The 26178-nt window shown below is 47.6% G+C and overlaps 2 protein-coding genes across 2 annotated transcripts in view; both read left to right on the top strand.

The window, feature by feature from the left end:
• KEL (Kell metallo-endopeptidase (Kell blood group)) overlaps positions 1–26178 on the top strand; it is a 114579-nt gene that overhangs the window by 48551 nt on the left and 39850 nt on the right. The window lies entirely within an intron of this gene.
• LOC107516988 (olfactory receptor 9A4-like) lies at positions 13247–14289 on the top strand. Its single transcript, XM_016157212.2, has one exon. The coding sequence runs from the start codon at positions 13247–13249 to the stop codon at positions 14189–14191; it is 945 nt and encodes a 314-aa protein (XP_016012698.2). The 3' UTR covers positions 14192–14289.

Raw genomic sequence — 26178 nt, forward strand, 5'->3', positions numbered from 1 at the left:
CTTGGCCACATTTTTTCATTTCTTCATAAGCTTATGTAATACACAAGATTACAAATAGTATGCGTGTTTGCGTATGTGCGCGTGATTACCGTTTCATAATTGTAAACAGGTCCTCAGTGTCTCATTTGGTTTCCGTTAATATTTTCCGGTAACCATGGCCATGGTTCCTTCATCAGTGGCATCCTCTCCTCCAGCCCCGTTACCAGCTAAGGAACGTGCATTTAGGGTGCAAGCTCCCTGCGATGATGGGTAAACTGAGGCCCCGAAGGGAGATGCCTCAAAGATCTTCCTCTCCCTCAGAGGTGATGCTTCGGCAGGAGAGCGAACCTCACCCAGCACCTTGATGCTCAGGTCCTGGTTTCTCCTTTCATTTAGGGAAAAGGAGGAACCTAACTTTCCTTTTCCTTTTCCTTTCCTTTCCTTCTTTCCTTCCTTCTCTTCTCCTTCTCCTTCTTCCTCTTCCTTTTCCTCTTCTTCCTCTTCGTCTTTTTCCTCTTCCTCTTCCTCCTCTTCTTCTCACTATATCTTCTCTCTTATTCCTAGTTTATAAGAAAGTGAGACAGGTGGGCCAATTTTTCCTCTCCGGGATAACCAGAGATAAGGACCCTTAGCACACCGTCCTTGCTCCGGGATTGTCTGTGTCTAAAGCGGCTGGTGGCCGTATCCCTGCGCCCACTGCCTCTTCTCCTCCCCGGAGCCTGGAGCCCGGAGCCGGGAGCCCAGGCCTGTCAGGGCTGCGCCGAGCTCCGGGCCTACAGCAGACAGGAGGGAGCGAGAGAGAGCAGCCATGGTTTCCCAGGAGGCCCCATGGACTCAGTCAGCTGGCTGCTCCCCGGAGCTCACATTTCCCAAACGGAGGATGGGGCTGGACCGCTCGTGAGTCCCCAGTGGAGTGGGCTGCCCGCCGGGACCCACTGTCAATGCCCCTCTGCAGCCCCGTTGGAGCCCACCGTCGGGGCTGAGAAGGGCTGGGGGCCCCCTTCCCACGGCTCTTGGTTTCGGGCCTTCCACCAGGAGTGCCTGCGGAGTGGGAGGGAGGGGACACAGAGAGAGGGGCCCAGGGGAGGCGCAGCGCCCCCCTCCTGGTGTGGCCTTGTCTCCTTTACTGCGGACCGCCCGGAGGTCCCAGACCTGCGCGGAGGTGGAGCGCAGCCTCCTCGCTCCATTGGGCCCCTCGGACCTCGGTGTGAGATGGGACCGAGCCCTGGCGGGCCCCTAGCTTCCCCGCCGTCTCCGTCACACCGCTCTGCCTTCACGGCACTTGTCGCGTTTGCCGTTTTAAAACGTATTCGCCGTCTGTTTTCCCTACTTGGCTGTAAAGCCCAGGACTGTTTTGTTCACCACTTGATTCCTAGAGAACCGTGAGGATTTGGCGCAGTCAGTTATATTTTTCTGAACGAACGAGTAAGTGATCGATCTGGTTGCCTGCGTTCTCTTGCTCACCACGTTGTGGCTGATTTGGGGTGCAGCGGCGAGTCTCGTCATGACAGGCCTCCACTCCCCGCACTGGTCTTGTCTTGCCCTCCCTCTCGGGGAGGAGCTAGGGGTCTCCTGTCCCACTCCGCTCTTTCTGCTCCTTCCACAGAGCCCTGGGTTCAGGGGAAGCTCAGCCTAGGCCCCGTCCCGATGCGTCTCTGTGTTCCTGACCTTCACAGACCCTTGGCTGCCTAGTACATGGTCCCCTCGCATGATTCTTTGCCTCTAATTCTTGCTGCCAGCAGGTCTGCGTGCCCCAGCGTGCGGTCCACCTGTGTCCTCCCTGTCACCTGCCCCTTGCGGAGGCCTGTGAGTCATAAGGGGCTGTTCAGGTACTTTCCCTGCCCACTCCCTTGTCCCGCCCCTGATTCCCACTCTTCCAGTCACTTGCGAAGCTTGGCCTGTCCCAGGAGGACACTGATGACCAAAATCGCTCCTACGAACGACCGTGGTGGTGATACTGCTCCCCCCTCTGCATCTCCTTAAAAAGAGTCTTTTTCTGGGGTACGAAATTTGTTTCAGAGTCTAAAAGCACAGGGACAGTTCAGCCAGGAGAACTGAGAGGGTCGATGTGGGGAGAGAGAAAGGCGAGTTGGAGGAGGGGCTTCTGAGTGGGGGCCTCTGGTCAGTCATCACGCGGAGACAGCAGCTTACTGCGTCTGCCGCTTGACATTTTAACAAAGATCCGGCCTGTGAAACCCGCACCCGTGAAGGGCGTGGGTGGAGGGGAGCGGGCTCTCTTACCGGCGAGGGTCTCCGCAAGAGTGAGTGAGGCAAACTGAGGACACACCGGGGAGCCCAGACTGTCAGGTACAGACCACGCGTGGCCTCACGCAAAGCACGCGGGGCCAGAGCCTTGGCCGGCCTACCCTGCGATAGCTCAGGCTGCACCTGGCCCGCTTTGATGGGGCACAATGTTGTCTCCTGGTGGGAGAAGTGGAGTTCGCCTCTGTCGTGGGCGTGCAGGACCCCCAGGCCTGAGAGAAGGTCTGTCCGGTGGCAGGGGTGACTGCAGAGGGTGTGTCGGGGAAAATCTGGTTCGTGCGAGACCCCGATGCAGAGAACAGCCGGTTCTGCATTCAAGTTAAACGCGATCGATGTTCATTTTGCACATGTTAAACACTCAGTTTTAGAAGATAAAAACCTAGGATGTAAAATTATTCAACACGTACAGCAGGTCCTAAAACGTAGCAGGGAGGTCGCCCTGAGTCGTGGGCTGCAGGTCGCTGAGTCGGAGTGGGGGGGTGGGGGGCGGTGGCCCAGAGTTTTGAAGTAACGTGAAGGCACGGGCGTGCGGCGTGGACAAGGAGGGGCCGCCGGTCGCCCAAGCTGAGAGGGGCGGCAAGATCTCGAACAGGAAGAGAAAAGTCTAAAGGTAAAAGGTACAGCAGGCTGGAGAGAGGCGGGGAGGAGGGCGGCAAGGCGAGTGGGGGTACAGGTGTAACAACGGGGGTCGTGCTAGAGGCCCGTGTGAAAGGATGCCTGCTGGAAGGAGCAAAGCCCGCGGCAGTAAATGGGGTCTTCTTGGCTCCAAAGTCATCCCCGGATTAGCCCTTAGATCTCTGGTTTCGGGACTTGAAATTTTGGGTTGTAGAACCGCAGGACGCGACGTCATGGAAACCTACCAGGCGAGAAAGACGTTGCTCTCTGGGTGACAGTGATGGTGAATAAAACATAAAAGAGGCTTATGAGCTAAATTCCGTATTCTCGCTCATGAATTTATAACACCCTCAGAACATGATCCGTGTCAGAATGGGGCCGGAGAGGGTGAGGTCACAGTCAGAAGTCGGGGAGCCGCCATCGCCAGGGCTTAGCTGTCCTGGATTCCTGAAGGGAGAGGAGCCAGTGAGGGCTGGGCCGCTAACTGGTCCTGCAGTAACGTTAGAGACCCAGGTTAGATCCTTTCTGATAGGAAAGGGCCACAATCCTGTCTCCTACCCATCACTGCCGACAGTCAGCAGTGGATCGCAGGAATTTCCTCTTTAGACCTAAGTAATAGGCTTTGATCCTGTGTCCAGAGATCGATATGGCACTGTGTTTGAAGATTTACTAAGTCCTGACACTGTGTAAGACTTTGCTAGAGAACGTGAGGGCTATAAAGATGAAAAGCGAGCCCTGCCGCTGGGAAGAGGCTGGAGCAGGAATAATTATACGCAGGGCAGACACGCTAACTTCCCCGCCTGGGGCGTCCAGGCAGGGCGAGTTCACATCTGAATGGAGGCCGAAGCGTCATAAAAGGGGGACCTTTGAGACAGGCCCCAAGGGTGGTAAGAATTTGCCAGGCAGAACTTGCCGGACGGGGTGTTCCAAAGATAGAGAAGAGCAAGGAAAAGGGCGTGAAGCAGGATAGAATTAACGTTTGGAGAACAGCAAGCGGTCCAGTTTACGGGAAGCACAAAGTATGTGGCAAGAAGGAGGTGAGCGGAAGGCTGGAGGGTAGGCGGGCAGAGCGAGGGCGCTGGGGTGGCCCCGGGGAGTCGGCGCTTGACCTAGCGGACAAGAGGAGGAAGGGGTGCTGCTGTTGTTTTGAATTTCTGATCCCTAAAATAGTATATATTCAAATAAAAAGCATTTGGGAAACAAACAAGGTTAGATAGATAGATAGATAGATAGATAGATAGATGGATAGATAGATGGATAGATAGATGGATGGATGGATAGATAGATGAAGATATAGGTATACACTTAAATGCCTGTAATCCATACCCGAGATAGCCATTGTTACTATTTTAAAATACATCCTTCTCGTCTTTTACTGTATGAAGGTAGATGGCTAGACAGTCTGATCAATTGGTTTTGAGGGTAATATATATTTGAAATCACATTGCCTCCGATTATTTATTTATTATTTTTATTTATTTTTTATTTTTTTTAGGCGAGGCAACCCTTGGTTGACCTCACAGATTGCAAGGACCTTGTCAGCTTACAAGCTCTTATTTTTTTTTTAATTTTTTACACCTACAGCACCTGGTCTTTTTAGGTGGTCTCGACAAATGTTGCTATGATCGTAAAAAACGTGCTATCAAAAGTCTCTCCTCCCTGTCCTGCTCCTTGGTTCAGTTTACGTTGCTTTACATTTCTTTGTGCGTGACTTTCTGGGGGTGTGTTTCTCTCTCAGGAACTGGCTTCAGAGTCTAGGTTGGGGTTCTGAAAGTGGGGGAGAGGGGTTCTCTGAGAAGAGCAGAGAGGGTGGGCATTCCCCAAACCGAAGAGACTATGCGCCACCTGCTGGGACCCCCTTTCTGGGATTGCTCCCCAGCAGAAGCACCACTCACACCCAGGCCGCCCGCTTCTCCCTGCCAGCCCCTCAAAACCGCTTTCCTTCAGCTAGAAATGACTCTCTGGAGACCACTTTCCCCGGCCCCTTACGCAGAAGCCCGAAGACCCAGACCTTGTCCTTCTCATGAACTCAAGAAAGAAGGGAAAGCGGGGTCACTGCTCCCCGACGGGCTGCCTCCCCTACACGTGGGCTCGCGTTTCTCTTCTCCCACAGGACCTTGGGTCTGTGTCCCAAAGGGGGGCCGTCTGAGGTCGGGTCTCCCGGGCATCCCAGCCCGGAGACCTACCAGCGGCCTGAGCAGTAGAGCAGCGATGGTAGGAGCCAGCCAAGGGGGAAGCGGATGGGGCTGGCGCCGAGGGCGATGGGGTGGGAGGAGGGGCGAGGGAAGGCGTTCCTTGGAAACCCGGGACGGTTGAGGAAGTCACGGGGAGACAGCGGGAGCAGGACTGGCTCTGGTGTCGGTCGCTTAGACCGCATTGCATTGGGCCAGGGCCGGAATGGCACAGAAGGCAGGGTCGACGCCAGCGTCTGCGCGCCCCCGAGGCCAGCTCCGCTCCCGGGGTCCTGGTCCTTACTGGACGGTGTTGGGGCCACGCCTCACAGCCCCGGCTGAGGGCAAAGGGGGTGGCGGGAGGGGGAAACGCCCCAGGGTGCGCAGCCTGGGGGTGTGAGAGTTGTGCTATTACCAGCGAGCTTGATCTCCTATTAAACTATTATTTATTTTTTTAAAACAAAAAACAAAAGCAAAAAACCAGCAACGAACAAACAAGCAAACAAAACACTACCACGGGACTTGTTTCTGTTTGTGGGCCTCTCCAAAAGTGGGCAGATACTTTTGCTTCTTCAGTAAAGGCCAGCAGGTAAGACAGTTTTTCATCCTGAGAACTTTCTCTCCTCCACCTCCCAAGGGACTAATTATTTACCGTCCTTGCAAACTTTGTGAAAACCCAAAGTACTAAATGGGAAGCAATTATCTCCTTCTGATATGCAAACAACTTTCTTTCAAACTAGTCTTCCTAAAATAATCAGCTCATAAATCCACTCTGGATTTTCCCCAGAGAGACTCCCTCCTGCTACTCAACTCTGCACATTCCCTTCTTAAAAATTAAAAATAATCAACAGCCTAGAGCAGTCAGCTGCCTGTTTTTCACTGTATTCTCTCTGATCACTTCCGGGACGATGCGGCTGGCCTTGGGCCTCCACAGTGAACTCCCCATCACAACCAGCATCTGACGTTCTCAACAAACGTACCTGTGGTCCCTCGCTGCCGGGCACGTGGTCCGTGGAGCAGCACCGGCGTCTCCTGAGGGCTAGTTGGAAATGCAGACTCTCAGGCCCCGCCCCAGACCTACCGAGCTGCTGTTAGACCGCTATGGAGAAGCGCACAGTGGGGCGACGTCTGTCTGTGCTTTGTCTTCTACATTCTGTCGCTGTCCACTGAGACGGCATCCCATGTTTTAGGTGACAGTGTTCACTTGTTCCAGTCCAGCTACAAACCTCATTACTAGAGCTGGCCGGCACTTACGGAACATCTGTGTTCTGGGCGCGGGAGTTACAAAGACGCGTCAGGTACGGCGTCTGACCTGCGGAGCTGAGTCCCCTGTAGGAAGACAAAACTGTGTCACTCGCTGTCATATCTGTGCCCTGGAGGTGTAGGAAGGGAGTGTCTAATTCTCTTTGGTCAAATGGAAAGTCTCAAACATAGAGTCATTTGAGTGGAGCTTTGAAGTGCGAAGGGCAGCTTCGCAGGCCGAGAAGGGGAAACGTGGATTCCCGCGAGAGGCAACTAAACACGTGAAATAACACGGACAGTAAAAACGACGTATCGTAGAGACAGCGCGAGGCCCGGGAGATGGACTCGACGAGGGGGCTCTGGGGAGTGGGCGCGGAAGTCTTCCCTACGCACACCCAAACTCGGTGACATGTAAGCGTCCTCCGGGAGATGCTTCCCCCACTGAAATCACAGAGCACGTCGCAGTCCAACACGCCTCGTCGTGAGCACAGTGGCCACTGATGTGGACGCTTTTGCCCTCCAGGGCACTAATACTGCCTTCGCGAAGGTGCTGTTTACCTTCAGGGCTGGAATCTCATTTTGAAAATGACCTAAGTACGTTCAGAAATAGCTTAGGAGCTGTTCCGTTGAAGGGCAGTTCTGTGAGGTTTGCGTCCTTAGGACTTGGCCCGCATCTCACTCAAGGGAAGGAGGATGACAGAGATACTGGATTGAGTGGGGAGTAGCACGGAGGGAACACCCAGAGGCCGGATGCTCCCGTGATGTTCTGGAACCTTCTTGAGAACCGACTGTTAGATTTTTAGGAATTAAACACAGGCCATTGTTAAAATACATAACAGAAGCCCCTGCCAGCCGGACACACACAGCCCCGCTCATCGAGGTGCCGTAGCGCAGCGGGTGCAGATGGCCACAAAGCGGTCAAGGGCCACGTCTGACAGGATGAGGAAGGAGGTGGAGCCCAGGGAAAAGGAGAAGTAGAATTGGACCATGTCGCAGAAAAATGAGATGGAAGAGGCACAGAGGAATCTCCCAGCTGGACTAAGATTTCAGCAGCCTGGGCACGTGGCCCAGGTTAGATCTGGTTTCCATATTAAAACCCGGGCCGGGAGTTGGCCCTCCTGCGTCGGGTAGGCCACTGGGCTTGTCTGAGGGTACCTTCTGTGGCTGGCCTCAGATGCGGCCCGGGGGCGGGGACTTGGGTCATGCAGGGGTCCGGGCAGTGCACACAGCATCCACCAGCAGGGGGTGTGGGAACCTGAGCGTGTCTGCGAAGGTTAGGGAGAGCCGCGATACGAGTGACCGAGTGACCGTTCGCTGGGAGCTGGCGTTAATTAGGTGTGTCTGGGAGGAGCATGGAATGCGCTCTCTGAGAGACGGAGCAGCAGGCACGGACGGCCCTGGAAGGGCTGGAAGAATGTCAGTGTTTCTGGGCAGCGCGGTGCGAAGGACGAGTCACACAAGATGGCATCAGGGGAAAGCGTTTCCAGAAATCACGCAGGCCTCACAGGACTTGGGGCTTTATTCAGAGGGCAGTGAGAAGGTTTTGATCAGGGGAGAGACCTGACGGATTCTGTTTTTTGGAAGATCACTGAGAATCGAGTAGAAAGAGAAAAGCAAGGGTGGACACGGGGTTCAGCAGGGAGGCTTTGTGAGGGGCAGGTGAGGATTATTCTCTCTTACGCCCTCTTTTGCGGATAGGGACTCAAAACGGGATAATAACCCTGCCACCTACTAGGCCGTCGACATGGCTTTTTCTTTCTCCGGGCCACGATGACTTCTCCTGCTGCCTGTGTCCCCATTGTGCTTATATGGGAAAGTCGGATAGAGGCGTGGGATGGCCTTGAGCTTGGGCCGAGTTGGATTTTGGACATTCGCCAGTTTTACTCACCTATAAAATCCAGTAATCTAGGCTAAGTTTAGGTACTGGGCCTGGTGTGGCCTACAACTGCTCATGCTGTTATCTGGAAAGAGTTAGTTTGGATGGGAAAAGGTTGGCTTCTCAGCAGGGTTCCGTGGCGGAAGGCGGCGGGAGGCAGCGAGGCTCCGCGCCCCTTTAGGAATCGAAGACTCGCCGCGTTTTTGCTCCTTGCTCCTGCGCTTTGAGTAAGGTAGAGATGAGAAGATGAGACAGCGTGTGCATCAATGCTCTGCTATTTCGGATGAGAAAACCAAACCCAGAGGGCAAAGGCTCACGCCGAATGTAACAGCCGCGAAGGATAGAAAGGAAGGAGCGTTCAGGTTCCAGATTCCAGTTTCAATGGGTCATCCCTGATCTTACTCGATCTTGAGATCTTTTCACTTTCACCCAAGATGTGCGCTTTTAAATATTCTCTTCAAATAAGGTATTGTGAATTCCCCAGCTTTATCTTCTGTTTTAAAATTATTTTTGCTATTTAGGTCTTTGACACTTGCACAGAATCTTAGAGTCAGCTTTTCAGTGTTGACAAAAATGCCCTGGGATTTTTGTTGAAGTCATATTGAATCTATAGATGAATTTGGAGAGAATTGACATTCTAACAAAATTGAGCCTCTGATTCATGAAAATAGACTATTTCTTTATCTACATAGGCTTTTAGATTCTCTCGGGAATGTTTTATAGTTTCAAGCGTATAGGACTTGCACTTAGTTTGTTAAATATATCCCTTAGTTTTTCATGTTTATGAATGTTATTGTGAATTATATATCTTATTTCTATTTCCAATGTTCATTATTAGTGTAGAGTAATATAATGGATTTTTGAATATCGAACTTTTATCTTGTGACCTCTATAATCACTCATTAGTTCTAACAACTTTTTGCGTGGACTTCTTAGTATTTTCTGTACATACGATTATGTATCTGCAAAGAAATAATTTTATTTCTTTATTTCCTGACTGTATGCTTTTAATTTTCTTGCTTTATTGCATTAGCTAGGACAGTGTTGAATAGAAATGGTGAAAATAGTTATCCTTACCTTGTTCCTTATCTTAGAGGGAAAGATTGAGTCTTTCATTGTTAGGTTTTATGTTAGTACTAAGATTTTTGATAGATGCTATTTATCAGTTTGAGGAAGATCACTTTAATTCCTGGTTTGATCAGAGTTTTTAATCAATGAATGTTGATTTTTGTCAGATGCCTTTTCCCCATATTGACATGATCATGTGTTTTTTATCTTTAATTCTGCTAACATGATAAATTATATTGATCAATCTCCTAATGTCAAACCAACTTTGCACATCTGGAATAAAATTATTTCTTGTTATGGCATATTATTCTCTTTGCATATTGCTGGATTCAATTTCTATTTATTAAAGATTTTTACATCTCTGTTCATGGGGAATATTGATTTGTCAGTTTATTTTCTTTTGGTGTCATTGGTATCAAGATAATTCTGACCTTATAAGTGAATTGGACAGTGTCTCATTCTCAATTTTCTAGAAGATTTTGTGTAGGATTTATATTATTTCTTCCTTAAATACTTGATAGGATATATTGGTAAAACCACCTGAACCTGTGATTTTCTGCATGGGAAGATTTTTGATTATGAATCGATTTATTTAACATATTTAGGATTTCAGTTCAATTTTTGAGTCAGTTTTGGTAGTTTTTATTTTTCAGAAGATTTTCAGTTTATTTTGAAGATATTTTATGTTTGTTCCCTTCCCTTTAAAATTAAAATAAAAATGTGATTGTATCTTTGGTTGGTAGTGGATCAGGAGATCAGGAGGGCCCCCGTTATATTCTTCATGGTTGTGTGAATCAGTCCAGAATCTTTGAGTATAAAGTAGTGCCCATAAAAAGTTACAGCTACAATATATCTATCTACCTTTTGACCTAGAAATTCCTACTCTACAGATTTATTCCAGAAATAAGGATGTGTATGGACTTATAAATGTCTAAGAATATTTGTAGCATCATTTTTCACAATAGAAATGGAAACAACAAAAACCGATCAATAGAGGGCTAGCTGATGAAGAATGGGACATCCACATATGGACTACTGGGCAAAAAAAGAAGTAGGACACTATGTGTTGATACGGGAGTATCTTTTATATACTACTAAGTGAGAGAAAAGTTTATACACCAATTTTTATTGAAAAGAACATGCAGATACATACTTTGGAAATTCTCCCAAGATTATATGGCAATCGGGTTGGGCTTAGATAATTTGAGGAACTAGAAGGAAGATTATTCCTAATTTATACCCTTCTATACCAATTGACAGTCTCAGATTTGACAGGTATATGAAATGAAACCCAAACTCCAGAAAAACATTTTCTAACTCTCGCTTTTTCTGCCTCCCTCCAGTCCCAAGCAGATTTCCAATTTACGTTTTGTCGGTTGTCGCAAGCCGTCAATATAACTGATGTGCCGGGCTGGTGATCAGGGATGCGCCGCAGGAATAAATGGCCGGATGCATCTTGCTTGAATGCGTGGAGATGCACATATGTTCAGAGAGTGGACACCTGAGGCGGTTCCAGAGAGAGCAGTTGGATGTGGGGGTCGGACCTCGCCGCCTTGTTGAGGGGCGTCCACAGGGCTAGGAGCAGGAGCCTCTGCTAAATGAGTGGAGGAGAAATCAGGCTCTCGGGGATTTTTTTTTTTTTATGAAGTCAAGGCTTTGACTGAGACCACCGTGCAGGCCTTTTGGGGTATTGGTGTGTTGTAGAGGTCAACTGTGATGTCTTGTATTGGGAGGAGGGGCTGGTTTTGGCTCTGAATAGCTAAGAGAATCCAAGGACAGCCTGGGATGAAGGGCAGAGGGGTGATCTGCTTAGAGTTTGAGACATCTTCTGGGCGCCTAGATTGGGGCCTTTGGAGAAGTATCGAGAAGCTTCTGATTGGTGAGATTTCATGTATTTCCCATTGAACAAAAACTTTAAGAAGTTCTGAAATTTAATTGGTCAGAAATAGAAGTAACTAAAAGTTTGTTCTACTCTCCCCAGACTTATTGTTTAGGGACAACATTACCCTGGGCTAATTAAAAACAGGTACCTCAGTGACTGAGTCCCCTTGGGAGGGAGGGAGATGGGAGGGAAGGAGAGAGAGACCCTCGGCTCCCCACAGCACTACTACTTGAGGGCTTTTTCCTAAGCCCTTCCCTGAGGACAGTCTTTTTCATCATGAGTGGAGACAGCAGCAAGTTGTCCTGGCCTCTGTGCAAGGCTCAGCAGTAGCCAGACAGGAGCTGGCCTTGACCGAGCCCCGCAGAGCCTTGCGAGTGGTGGCGAAGCCCTTCCGTAGAGGTGAGTGTCTTCTGAGGTTTCTCCTCCGTGAAGCACAGGGTGGGAGAGCATCTGGGTCTGGCCGCTGCGAGCACACCTGGAGCCTGAAGGTGGGCTGGGGGAGCAGCAGAGCAGACGGGGTCCCCTCCCAGTCCCCCCAGCAGAGCAGAGAGCAGGTTCCGTTCCTCTCTGACCTGATGCTACGGACAGACACAGCTCCCTGACATCGGTCAGGTTCCTTCTTTTGCATTTTCCATCTTGTGCCGGGTGTGCAGAGATTGTGCAAAAGCAGACCACGGAGCTCTCCCAGGAGTTATGTCCTGGAAGGCTGTTTGCCTGTCAGTAACAGGGCCGCAGAGATATCGGGGAGGTTTCATCAGAGGGAGAGGAGGAAAGGAACATGGCGATGAGAGGCAGGAAGGGACCAAGAAGAGAGGCACTGAGGGGACGTGGCCTAATTAGCCCTGGCCAGGACCAAGTACCGCTTGGTCACAGATCGTGTATCCATCCATATGCCCCTCGTCTACAAAAAAGTTTGGTCACTGATTTGGCTGAAGAACATATATATATCACGTATTGTGATATACTTGGCATGTATATATATTATATACACATATAATATATATGATGACATGTCCTTGACCTCATGGGTTTATATTCTAATGTCATATGAACAATAAATAAAAATAAATTTTCCATCCCTCTTCATTGCTTTATTTTTTTAATGACATGATCAATAAGCTGACATCTTACAAAACAGGTGTATTTTACTCACTTGTTTTGCGATTGTGTAACCTCCACCCCCTACATGAAAGAAGCTCCACAGGGCAAAGATTTTTGATTGTTCTGTGCACTGCCGCATTTGCCTCATGTTAAATGAAGGAATGAAATAAACAGTTAAACACAGAACATCATACCAGGTAATAACAAGTGCCGTGAGGAAAACTGAGTCCAGGGTTGGCCACGTCCTCCCTGTTTTGGGTAGAGGAACTGGAAGGGTCCTCCGAGGAGAGGACGTTTGCGTGGTGGGACGGATGCGGTGAGGGGTACAGATCCGGGCACCCTGAGAAGCTCGCGGCTCTCGATCTGTGTTTGTCAGTGCCGGGTGCCAGCTCTCATTCCTCCCAAGACTTTGGAAAGAAAATGGAATTAGAGAAGAATGAATCGGCTCTGGGAAATTCTCCCAAGCTCCAGAGTTCCCACTTGGAAACCTTGATGCTCCGTAATATGGAGGTTTTAGGACCTGGAGAAAAGCAGAGATGTTGGTCTTAGGCCCCTTTCCTGCTATTCTCAAAGTGTTTCCATGTGCAACCAGTACGGATGAGTGCTGGGGTTCAAAGTTCCGCACTTTGAACACCATCTGGAATGCCATCGTATCATCTGATAGATACACTTAACCTAAGAGGAAGTAGGACAATCACAGCACCCTTAGGGGCTAATCAACTCAGCTTCAAAAACTAAGCAGTTTGAACTGTCTTGGCCTCTGTCCCCTGTGAGAGGGCACATCCAGTGGGGAAAAAAGACGAGGACGGTTTTCTTAACGCCAGTAGAGAAGAAGGTGTCTCCACCCATCTCAGACAGCTCGCTTTGAGCTAGATTCCAGGTCCGGCTTTGTGCAGAGCACAGTAGTAGGGGCGTGCCACCTGATCTTCAGGTAGAAAATAGCTCCTCATCCCCATCTGTCTTCCTTCTGTCTTGAGAGCAGGACCACGTGGAGCAGTGTTACCTCTCTTTTGCTATCTATATTTCACAAGGAGCAGAAACAAGGACTAAATGATGAGCAATCGCTCTAGTGCCACCGAATTCTGCCTTTTAGGCTTTCCCGGGTCTCAACAACTACATCATATTCTCTTTGCTATATTCTTCTTCCTCTACTCGGTGACGCTGATGGGGAACGCGGTCATCATCACGATGGTCTGTGTCGACAGACGTCTGCAGTCCCCCATGTATTTCTTCCTCGGCCACCTCTCCGCCTTGGAGATCCTGATCACGTCCATCATCGTCCCCGTCATGCTTTGGGGGTTGCTGCTCCCCGGGATGCAGACAATATCCCTGGCCGCATGCGTCACCCAGCTCTTCCTGTACCTTGCCGTGGGGACCACAGAGTTCGCCTTACTGGGGGCCATGGCCGTGGACCGTTACGTGGCCGTCTGCAACCCTCTGAGGTACGACGTCATCATGAGCAGCCGCACCTGCGTCTGGGTGGTAATCGTGTCGTGGGTGTTCGGGTTCCTTTCTGAAATCTGGCCAGTCTATGCCACATTTCAGCTTACCTTCTGCAAATCAAATCTGCTAGACCATTTTTTCTGCGACCGAGGGCAACTGCTCAAACTGTCCTGTGATGACACTCTTTTCACAGAGTTTATTCTCTTTTTAATGGCCATTTTCATTATCATTGGTTCCCTGACACCAACGGTCGTCTCCTACACCTACATCATCTCCACCATCCTCAAGATCCCCACCGCCTCTGGCCGGAGGAAAGCCTTCTCAACTTGCGCCTCCCACTTCACCTTTGTCGTGATCGGCTACGGCAGCTGCTTGTTCCTCTATGTGAAACCCAAGCAGACTCAGGCAGCTGAGTACAATAAGATAGTCTCTCTGTTGATTTCCGTGTTGACCCCGTTCCTGAACCCTTTCATCTTCACCCTCCGGAATGAGAAAGTCAAAGAGGCCCTTCGGGACGGTGTGAAACGGTGCTGTCAGCTCCTCAGAGATTAACTCTTCTCTTTGCCACCTTTAGGTGGTACGATCCCTACTGTAACCTAGGACATCCTACCTGCTCTCTCACCATTATATCATCGCTACAAAAATCAAACAGCGGGTACCACTCCCGATCATGCCCTGGGAGAAGGCAAGGCAGGTAAAAACGAAACCCATTCTCTGCCCGCTAGAATCTCATGGCCTCAGTTTCTACTCGCTTCCATGGATGAACTCAGGGAAGCATATCCTTGTGGTGTTGAAGGAACTAGAGAAAGGAAATGCATACTATTTTTTTTTTGTAAAGTTCTATTAGCTCGGTTAATTTGCTTATAATCCATTTCTGAAAATGTATTTCCTGGGGGAGGTAGGAAGTGGGGGCGGAGGTCGAGGAGAGGTAAATGCCATCATCAGAGTACAAAGGAAGATGCTTACTTTGTTTCATCAGCTGCCGCCAGGTCCTTTCCTGCATCGCTGTGCAATTTCTTGACAAGAAAGCCATATGTATTTTAAATATCCTAAGGTTCTCTTTTTCTCTGGTTGTTGACCATATTCTCCCGGCCCCATTGCTGTCGCAAATTAATACAGCGTTGTACACACTGTGCCACAGACCCATCTAGAGTAGTGACGTAGAGACTGGAACGCTTCTCATTCTGCAAATCTTGGTGATATAAAGAAGATGGAACTATTTGGGGATAGGAACGGGGGGGAAAGTCAATTTTGCTAAGCTTCAGGCTATTTCTTAAACATCCCCCTTTTGTGGCATGTAGGGGAATAGAGAAAACGACTAATTCCAGAGAGAGATTCTGTGTGTTACGGCTGATTAAAGCAACCACTTCTGCTCGGAGTACTCCCAGATCCAGACGTCAGGCTTTCTATGCCTTCTGATTCTTTGTCTCCCAAGTCCAAGTGTCTCAGTACTTTTTCTTAGATCTACTGTTTGGAGAGAACTTAAAAAACAAGAGGCTAGCTGTCCCCTTCACTCCCAGGTCCCCAGCAGCTCCAGGCTGTGGCTATTCGGCGGTGCAGTGATAGGCATTGCACGCAATGTTGGAGGGTGGGCTCCGAAGACAGGCGTTCACCTCGATGGCAGCGGTCTGCACGCCCTGCCAGCTCAGGTGCGGGCCGGCAAGTGAGCTGCCCAGCGGTGGCCTCACGGCGTGACTTAGGGTTCCAAAGAGCGCCGTGTGAGGCTGCCTTCCCAGCCAGTGCGGGGAGGCGAGGAGACCCCGTACGACCGAGCGGTTTGCACTGCCTGCAGGCACCAGACGGGGTGGCTAGCGGGCCTTCCATCCAGCCCACTACCTGCTAGCCAACCAGCAAGGCTTGGTGGGACCGTGTTGGCCAGTGAAGGCTGACGGAAAGGAGCCCCTTCTTCTCATTCGGTGAGGTCTGTTCTCACTAGAGGAAGACCATTTTCCTAATTTGCTAACCCAGAGAAGATGCCTTTTTCTAATTTTCATAACAGCTTTGTGTGGCCTGAGTTGTTCCTGGGCTGGTGACGGCAAATCAGGACAGAGAAGAGAGCTCGCTGCCTGCACGTGTAGCTGCTCGGGTTCGCCCACGCCTCCTGCCCTTGTTTCATCCACCACCTCTCCTGTTCCGTTTTCCTTTCCCGCTCGGCTCTCCAGTTCCCATGTTTCCCTCTTCCTCGGCCCCCCACGCCCCGACCCGCTGCGCCGCATTTCGCCAGGCTACGGCCTCCACTGCCGGCGCATCCCCGACGCACCCGGTCCTGCACCACCGCCGCCTCCATCCCTCTCCTGCAGCTCCGCTGGTGCGGTGCCCCGCGCCACCTCTCCGAGGGCCCCGTCAGTGTGTGTGTTTCCTCGGGTGACTCTGCTAAGGAGAGGGAGTAGGAAATTCCTCTGCACTGAGTCTAGGACACGAGAGGAGAATTCTTCGTCAAGGGGCTGGTGGTGGGCCATCAGGCATCTCTTGTGTCAAAGCCCAGGTTTTTCTGTTCGGTCTTTGATTCCGAATGAAGGAAGGTTGCTATCTGTGTTAGCTTGCTTGGGGTTGCCGTGACAAAACACCATGGACTAAATGGCGTAAACTACAGAAGTTTATTCCCCACAGTTCTGAAGTCTGGGAAGTTCAAGCTCAAGTTGCTGGCCGATTCAGTTTCTCACGGGCTCTCTTTGTAGCTTCTGGATGGCCACCTTCTCTCCATGTTCTCACGTGGCCTTTCCTTGGTGTGTGCACAGTGTGAGAGAGAGAGAGCCAGGGCTGGTGTCTCTTCTCATCCAGTCAGCGCCCCACTCTTGTGACCTCATTTAACCTTAAGTACTTCCTTAGATGACCCATCTCCAAACACAGCTGCACTGGTGTGTAGGACCTCAGGATGAATTTTGAGGGGACACAGACATTCAGGTCATAACCCTATCAAACCAAGCTTATCCTCAACCGGAACACCCACTTCATCTTCACCCTGGGAGCTGGGAGACACGTACGTCTGTCTACTGGGGGCTCCAGTTTCCCAAGCTGTGGGTGTCTCCCACATAAAGTAAAATGGGGTTCTTACATGCATGTACCCTCTACTACACAAACACTGTGAAGCCTCAGTAGCTTCTTGCTCTGTTTTTTTCTCTCTGCTCCTCACAGTTGACCACAGACATAATCCATACGGACATCTAAAAATAATATGTAAAAATACTACTTATAGATCCTTATCTGAGCTTCTTATTCACGTGTAATTACCACACTGCAAACTAAGTCTCGTGTATACTCTGAGATGTGTCAGATCGAATGTGTTGTAATTTTTACTTAATTTAAGCATCAGCCTCTGTTGACATACACTTTGTATCCTTAGTCATAGGCTCACAGTAAAAACAAAAACAAAACTAGAGACAATACTACTTCCAACCGGAAAAGTTTTTAATAGTCTCTCTTCAGGAAAAGTTTCTTTATAAAAGTCAAATGCTTCCCCAGATAGTATCTGTTACCTATCTCTGACAAGACGTTCGCTTTCTCTGTCTTATCTCCTACAGGTATTCTTCTATATCTGTACTTAATGATGCATAAATATTGGTGTATATGATACAAATCAAAATATTAAATTTTCTGTTTTGTATCAATGTTTCTTATTAAGAGGTAAGGAATAAGAAGGGAGTGGTACGTAATTAAAACTCCAAAACCCTTTGGATTCCGCCACATATATTTATTTTTATTATGCCTAATTGAAGTATTCCAATGTTCCATTAATATTGATAATAATTCTCAAAACTGAACAGAAATACAATTCGACTCAGGTTTTTTTGACTCTAAAGTTTGATCTTAACCTCTCAGTTATTTTCTTCCATGAACATGAGCACATTTTTTCAGTAAAGACATTGAATATAACTTTTATATTATTTGATTGATTTTTATATATCGAACGCCTACATACTGTGTGTAAGAAACTTTTGTAAATGTTTTAGGAGCATATATAGAAGGGAACAATTATTGACTGTATGCTAATTACCTTATAACTTCTCTATATATCTCTTCAATCCTGGTGATAACTTGTGAGATAAGTAGTATTATGTCCATTTAATAGATAAGAAAAAACAGACTCAAAGAGGTTGAGTAACTTGCCAAAGTTTATTCATTCATCGACTATACCACATCCATCAGATTGGAAAAAAGTAAAACTATGGGAATACTAAGTGTTGATATGAATGCTGAAGAGGAGCTTTTATCTATTTCTGAAGGGAATATAAAATATTATGGCCCAAATAATTAGACTGTGGCAAAACATGAACTGTGCATATACTGTGGCCGGTTTTCGAGTTTACCGATTCTGTCTTCAGCTGTGTTGAATCTACTAATGAGCCCAGGAAAGGAATTCTTCATCTCTCGTACAGTGTTTTTATATTTATGATATTTTCATTTGGTTTTCTCTTACCGTTTTTATTTCTGTGATGTAATTCCTATCTTGTTTATGCACATTGTCACCTTGTCCACAACATCATTTAACATGTTAATTATAGTTATATTACCTATGCGTTAAGCGAATATTTTCTAGTGTAACATTATAAAATAAATCTTCATTGATTTTTTCAAATGTTTAAGTATTTTTTTAGTAGATACTCTAGGGCTTACCATATACATCTTCACTTAGAATTAACTTCAAATTTATGCTAACGATACCAATTAGATGTAAAAATATTGCTCCTATATAGCTCTAAGCCCTCCCCCCTACTTTATGCTATTATTATCCATGTTATATATAGTTACGGGCTCAACAAAACATTGTTACAATTATGACTTTATAAAATTTTTAAAGAGGCTTTCTGGTTCTCTTCCTTTGTTCCTCGGATCCAAGTGGCCATTTGGTGTGTTTTCCTTACTCCAAAACAGCTTTGCTCCTATCTACCTCTTTTGTGCTGTTATTGGCAAATATTTTACATCTCTATACGTTATCCACTTAACAATGCATTTTTATATTTACTATTTTATACCAATGCTTTTTAAATTAGTTAAGAGAAGGCAGGAGAAGAAATGTAAATTTATGCTGTCTTTAATAATTACAGAATTGCCTTTACCAGTTTTTGTTCGTTTGTTTTTGTTTTATGTGTGTGGATTCTAATTACTCTCTGAGGTCTCTTGCTTTCGATCAGAAGAGCTTCCATTAGTATTTCTTGTTTCTGCTAGCAGCAAATTCTGTTTTGGTTTATCTGTGAATGTCATTTGTCTCCATTTTTGAAAGGTTCTTTTGCTAGAGATAGAATTGTTGACTGCCCGTGTTTTTTCTTTCCACACTTGGAACATACCACCCCACAGCCTTCTGGTCTTAACTGTATTCGATGAGAAGTTAGCTCTTATTGAGGTCACTTTATGCATAAGAAGTTTTTCTCTTGATGCCTTAATGATTTTTATTTTGTCTTTCAGCAATTTTACTTTTTACTATATATTTGTGTATGGATATCTGCATTTATCCTACTGGACTTTATTGACCTTCTTGGATGTGTAAATTAAAATTTTTCGTTAAATTCAGAAAGTTTTTAACCGTCATTTATTTGAGTATTTTTTATGCTTCATCGTCTCTCTCCTGTTCTTCTGGTGCCCCCGTTACATAGATGTTGGTGCACTTAATGGGGTCCTGTATTTCTCCGAGGCTCCGTTCATTTTTCTTCATTTTCCCCCTCTCTGTTCTTGCGTAACTGCGTAATTCCTATTAATCTGTCTTCAAGTTTACTAACTCATTCTTCCGTCAGTTAAAAATCTATTGTCGAACTCCTCTCCTGATTTGTTTTCATCTTATACTTTTCAACTCTAAAAATTTCCGTTAGGTCCTTTTTATAATTTTGATCTCTTTGTCACTATTTTCTATCTGAAAAAAAAAAAAACATTGTTATCATACCTTCCTTTACTTCTTTAAGCATTGTTGTCTTTAGTTCTTTGAACATATTTCTAACGGCTACTTTGAAGCCTGTGATCATTAAACATGACACCTGGTCATTCTCATGAGCAGTTTCTGTTGTGTGCTTTTCCTCCTATGTATGGGTCCCATTTTCTTGTTTCTTTGCATGTTTTATAATCTTTTTTATTAAGAATGATACATTTTAGCTACTGTCTGGTACCACTCTGGCTGCTGGTACCCCTCCCACTCCAGGCGCCTGCTCCCACAGTCGCTTGCTGACTTGCTTGGTGTTCCGGCTGGACAATTTTAGTGACGTCTGTTTTCCTGGCAGTGTGCAACCCCTGGTGTCACTCTTCAGAGACCATTCTTGGCAGGCACGCAGTCCCCCTAAAGTGACAGTGGTTTTAACAAGGCTCTCTTTGATGGTCCCTTTGCCTGATCACACCAGTGCTTGCTGGCTAATCGTTTTATCGTTTTTGACAGTGCCCCAGGATAGAGATTGCTCATAGTGTGACCCAATTAAGTATGGTCTCCTTTATCAGAGTTTGAAGTTTATTCTGACCCCTAAAAGGCATTTCTTAGCTCTCTGTTTCTCTGGTTCTCTCTGTTAAACTCACTGGTCTCTAGTTTGCCTTGTATCTCTTATGAAGTTACCAGCCTCCTCCTTTGCTTACCACCAAAACCTGCACAAACATTTTGGGGGAGTTTCAGAGCTGGTTTTAACCCTGTGCAAAATATCTGCGCCATAACTCTAGAGTCAGGGGTGAAGAAGGTGGTACATACTACCCCTGCTTTAGTTGTAGGGTTCTGGGCAGTGGTAGCAGCCTTTGAACTTCTAGGTTTGCCTCTCCTGGTGTGGAACCTCCCCGCTGCGAGTGAGCTTGCGAAAGGGTCATTAGGGACCTATTGTTCTCAATGTGCCGCTCCAGTGGTAGAGCCTCTGCCCTGTGAATGGAGACCGAGCGGAAACAGGGGGGTCCCAGTCACCTTGTCTGCACTCTCCTGGAAATCAGCTTCTGCAACATGTAGCTGTGGGGTGTGATGCAGGAGAGCTGAGGAATGCCGACCACCTGCCCCCTCTGGGAAGATACCGTAGCCCTTGACTTGGAGCTGCGGGGAGAGCAGCTCCAAATCAAGGGCTACGGTTCCTGGCCGTACCTGCCTGGAGTAGCATTCCTGCCACACTGAGCTGGGAACAGGGAAGAAGGTAGGGGCCATGGTTCAAGTCCCACAGGTTCTTGCTGTTCTTGCAGGGGTTTAGTGGATTTTCTTGAATGAATGTTTCTTCATTTGCTATTTGCTTTTAATACAACTTCCAGCAACTTTAAGTGTTTTTTTAAATTATAATTTCCACAAATTATGCTTGTCTAATTAGCCAGGAAGTCTGCAGAGCTCCCCTGTCAAATATAGTTGTTTTGAAGTCCCTCACTGATAGTTCCAATATTTGGATCTGCTCTGAGTTTAGTTCTGTTGCTTTTTCTCTTGAAAAAATGAATTTTCCCTGCTTGCTCGCCCGTTAAGTTTCTTCCTCTTCTTCTTCTTCTTCTTCTTCTTCTTCTTCTTCTTCTTCTTCTTCTTCTTCTTCTTCTTCTTCTTCTTCTTCTTCTTCTTCTTCTTCTTCTTCTTCTTTTTCTAATGGTGACATAGGTTAATGAAATCCAGTACGTTTCAGGTGTACGATTTAACAGTTAGGCATATATATATATTGCATTGTGTGTTCGCCGCTTATAGTTAGATTTATTTCCATCACCATATATTTGGCCCATTTTAGCCCATCTACCTCCCTCATCCCCCCCACCCTCTGTTAACCACTAGTCTATAGTCCATGTCCATGAATCGCTGTTTATTTGTCCTGTTTGTTTGTTGCTTGTAGGTTTATATCCCACATATAAGTGATATCATGTGGTTTTCAACTTTTTCTGTCTGGCTTATTTCACTTAGTGCGATTATCTCTACGTCTACTCACGTTGTCCCAAGTTTTTTAAATCAAATGCTATGCACTGTATGTAGAACAGTTGAGTCTGGGGTAAATAATATTTTTGCCTGGAAATAGACTAACCTCTTCTTTGGTTCCATTGTAAGTCTGAGGGGTTCAGTTAATCTGATGAGGAGGTTGGGGGTATACTGTTGCCTTTAGTGAACCACATGCTTGAGATTCCTTCAGTGGTGGGCTGCCGTTGTCTTGGCTATATCTAGACTGAGTATACGCATTATTGGATATAATGTAAAACAATAATCATCCTAATATGCAAACTGTTTTAAAATCTGCACAGTGTTATCACGACTATTTTCGACATTATTATCCTCCCTTGCTTTAGCCAGATAGATAATCCCCTATCCCTGGTCATTGTTCTCAGTACATTGAGGTGGTCTGGTTTTGGTGAAACAATTTTTTTCACTACCTTTTCTCCCAAACTGATTTCCTGTTCTCGAGGTTATGAATGTGAGTGGTTGAAGAGTTTTCACGCAATCACCCACGTATACAAATGCTCGCCTCTAGACTTTCAGGCATTCTATACCATGTGGTTAGCACTAGATGCCATTCTTTGCAGAATGACCAAGTTTTAATCTGATTACTCTTTTTAACCACTGCATAAAGACTTGTTTACTTCTAGAATTAAGGGAGAAGGGACTATGCTTTTTTTTTTTTGAAAACATTTGCTTTTACCTCTTATTTTTTTTTTAAGAATAAGATATCAGCAGCTGTGCTGAGATTAACAAGAACTCTTCTGACTTTACGAAGCTTAATCAGGGCTCTAACCGCACACACAGCAGTTAAATAATTGATCTACAGCTCATTTGAGATTTACTTGATGTTGGGATCTTCTGTCAAGTTTTTCATGCCAATTCTATTTGTATATGAGATCTGTCTCTCACTAGATGTCAAAAAGTCTGTCTTCTCTCAGGTGGCTTTGTGTAAGTTGTCATGGAAATGGGAGCATCCCTCTCCCAGGCCACTGAATCCGTCCCTCAGCTATTGTGAGGGTTGGCCGCCAAGGCCTTACAACCGCTCATTCGGGGGCCCCCTCACACAGGAGCTTTACCACCTGAGCTCCTCCAGAGAAAGACTAACTGAATGACAGAGAAATACAAAAAGCCGTTCATTCCACTTGTCTCAACATGAGACCAGCTCTGTGGAGCAGTTCTCTTGTCAGAGGTCCCCTGGGACCAGGCTGGATTTGTCTCCCACTGAGACCACATCCTCGATTAGCTTTCTTCCCTCGCCCCGTTCCACGCTCCTCAGTCTCCCTTTCCAGAGAGTACCCCACAATAAAGAGCTTCCTCGGGAATCCCTGTCTTAGGCTCTAAGGAACCCAAGGAACCCTGTCCGGATCAGTCGGTATTGGAACCAGACACAAAGAAAGGGAGTCTGGAGGTGGATCACTTGCTGGCCAACTGCCAATCAGGGCAGCTTAGACACACCCTAGAATGACATGGCAAATGCAGTCGTTAAGGTTTTTTTGCTTGGTGGACTATTATTTGAGAGATTCAAGGACAATCGTAACCATGAGGACTATGGAATTTGGTAGATTTTGTGAAGCGGCATTGTCGAGGAGAGAGACTGACAGGCTCAGCCCTATTTAAAGTGAAGTCGAGAGTCAGGCCCCCTTCGGCAGCATTTAAGGAGACACTCTCTGGGGTCAGAGGACAAGATGAGGAGCGGATACAATTTAATTATGGAAGTCACGGACGTTTCAAAGACAGTTCTTCAGTCTAACCAAGTCTCCTATTCCAAAGACAGGGTGCTGAGGGGGGACAAGTGGGACCCGTCGTTGTGGTGTGGTACTGGGGAGATGGAGTTGGGGACCTTGAACGCCTGGATTCCCCTGAACTCTCCTGATCTGTGGAAATCACACACTGCACCCTCCCTGACTTCAGGGCATTCAGGGAGGGTGGTAAGGCAGAGGCCTTATAAGACAATGTTTGTCTTCCCCAGGATCTGCCTTCATCTCTTTCCTCTCACCAGATTCGTAAATTAGGTTAAATCTCCACATAAACTGGGGAAGAACTGGGCTGCAGACAGAGGGGAGACGGTCTATATTGAAGCTGCTGCAGGAACTGGCTAACGTGCACGAGGCAGGCACTGGGAGGGCCCGCCCAGAGTAAAGCTGGATGTCAGCGAATCTGGATGTCAGGAGATCAAGGGGTGGTTGGGACATAAAGCTGCATAGGGGAGGGTTTGTTGGTATCGAGCCACTTCCCCATAATGCAGGATTAACACTTTGGCAAGAGTCCTGGAAAGGGGTCTAATATACGCTATTTGCTGACTCGTGGAAGTTTAGAAAAAGTGACAGCCTCTGGCACATTAAGTAGAGATGCCAAAATTGCCTTGAAAGACTGAAGGAAAGGATCAAAAGGCTTTAAAAAGTGGCAATGTTATAATGAGGCTATTACATGAGACTGACGACTCCACCGGCTGCCATATTTCTTGGGAGGGAGGCCCAGAAGACACGCCACTGGGCATGGCGATAAAAACGTATGTTAAAAAGGACATCGGTGAGAGTTTGTCAGTAGGTGCTGTGGCAGACTGGGTTTCCTAGGGGCAAAGGGTTACAGGTGACTCTAAAATGCGTCACATGCCAGTATCAGACGCAAAGTGTGCGTACTTGCCCTGTGGGCAGCAAGGTCAAAGTGGCAAGCAGGAGGTGCCTGTACTGCTAGGGACTTTAGAAATGGCATTTAGAACACGGCGTTCATGGGGCCAGAGGCAGGGGCAGCCAACAAGAGTACCGTCTGGCACACAAAATCAAAAGAAATCAAGAACGGATGAGAAGGAGGTTCGGATCAGCCGCCCCAATGAAGTCATGATCCCTTTGTCCAGTGTCCAGATTTGAACCGGCTCTCAGACCCAGTGTCATCAAATGGAGAGGAGTCTGAGGCACCAGAAGGAAGACTCTGTGGTCCCATGACAGGTGTATGCAGAGCGACTTCCAGCGACTTCCCCAGAGGGCCTGCGAGAGAGTTTACGAGGGTAGCCATCACGAGGGAAAGGGGAGAACCCTTATTTTAAGAGCTGTGGGGAGTAGCGTGTGAGCCCAAGCCCACACTCAAGGTCTAAGCACCATCAATGGCCCCATTAAGGAAACACGGAGCCAGGTAATTAATGGAGGTATCGATCCAGACCCATCTGTTTTCAACCCTTTGTCTCTCCCTTTCCCTTCTTTCTCTCTCTCCTTTTCCCTCCTCTTCCAGCCTCCAAACCCCACTCCCTTCCTCTCATCCCCTGTCTTTCACACACGCAGCACAAATGAACCCTCGCTCTTTGCCAGGCCCGGTGCTAGGCACCGAGACCTCAGGGATGCACTGCGGGCCCTTCCGTCAGAGAGCTGGCGGTGCAGACGGGGAGAGGGTGGGGGTGGGTGGGCGGCGCACTGTGACAGGGGCCCCCACAGCGTCACGCACGGGGTGGTGTGGCAGCACGGAGCGGGGCCTCGGACTCGGCTAAGGGGAGGTGAAGCGAAGGAAAGCATCTCAGAACCAGTTGTGTTTGATTTCGTCTTTAAAAGAAGTAAATAGTAGGCAGAAAGCGGGGAATCCCCTGTGTTCTCAAGCTTGTTTTCAGCTGGGACCCGGCTTCCCACAAGGCTGATCTCTTGGCGTGTTTTCCGAGTCATGTTAAATAAACATTTCATGGAAGACGCAGCCGATGTTCAACCAGCCCTGAGAACGTTCCGAAAGCTCTCTGATGAGCAGGAACGTCCTGCTCAGGAGTTCGGATTCTAGAAAGAACTGGCTTCTGCCAGACGATTTTATTTCTCCCTCACAGAGGAGCTACCACTGCCATGGCAAGGTGCTCACAAATATGGGGGTAGACAAATGGCCGTGTTTGAATCTACGTGGTGGATCGATGACATGCCCATCCATTGAAAAACGTTGCTGCTTTTGAGCTGTCTGAATTCTCTCAACTAAAATGATTCATTTTATAACTTTTAGTGTCAGTTGGGGCATTTGCATAATTCGTTACCACTTAAGGGCCACGCCCGGTGTCCTTCGGGTGTGCCTTCCACAGGTGTGTGAATCTGAGGTGCACAGAGGACAGGTTATGGAATGAATGGGGGGAAGGAAAGGCAGGTGGGCTGAGCCTAGTGCGCTTCGAGTCTGACTGCTGTTAACCACTGTGACCGGAGGAGAGATGAGAAACCTTTCTCTTGGGATAGTTCCTGCTTGATTATAGGTATCTTCATTATGTTTATCTCATTTCCCGAGATAATTAATGTTAATAAACAATTACCGTTACCGCCTACCCTCCGAAGTAAGAACCAGAATCTTCGGGCACCACGATTTCCAGGTCTCGCAGGCCTGTACCTTCTCAGAGGTGTGTGCATACACCGCCACCTAGCGGCGGCCCTGGACGGTGCAGCGGATACCGGGGCGCGCGCAGGCCGCACACTGCAGAGCGTGTTCAGAGGCGATGTCGGGAAGAAAAGAGAGAACCTGAGCATCCGCCCGTAGGAGTGGAGAAAGGAGTAAAAGCATTGGAAAATTCGAGGGACAATTTTTTTTGTGTGTGTGAAAACTTGAAAATAGTAGATAATTCTGAAACAAGTCGGATTTTCAAAAACAGTTCGAGGAGGACCCACAGAGACACCAGTACCTGAGGATTATAACAGTTTGTTTTCCGGAATAGGAAATCACAAGTGAACAGCTTGTTAAGAGCTGGATT

This window comes from Rousettus aegyptiacus, unplaced genomic scaffold, assembly GCF_014176215.1.
Source record: "Rousettus aegyptiacus isolate mRouAeg1 unplaced genomic scaffold, mRouAeg1.p scaffold_m13_p_13, whole genome shotgun sequence".
Lineage (NCBI taxonomy): Eukaryota > Metazoa > Chordata > Mammalia > Chiroptera > Pteropodidae > Rousettus > Rousettus aegyptiacus.

Coding starts and splice junctions, on each gene's coding strand:
- LOC107516988 (XM_016157212.2), top strand. CDS start 13,247: ATGATGAGCAATCGCTCTAGTGCCACCGAATTCTGCCTTTTAGGCTTT.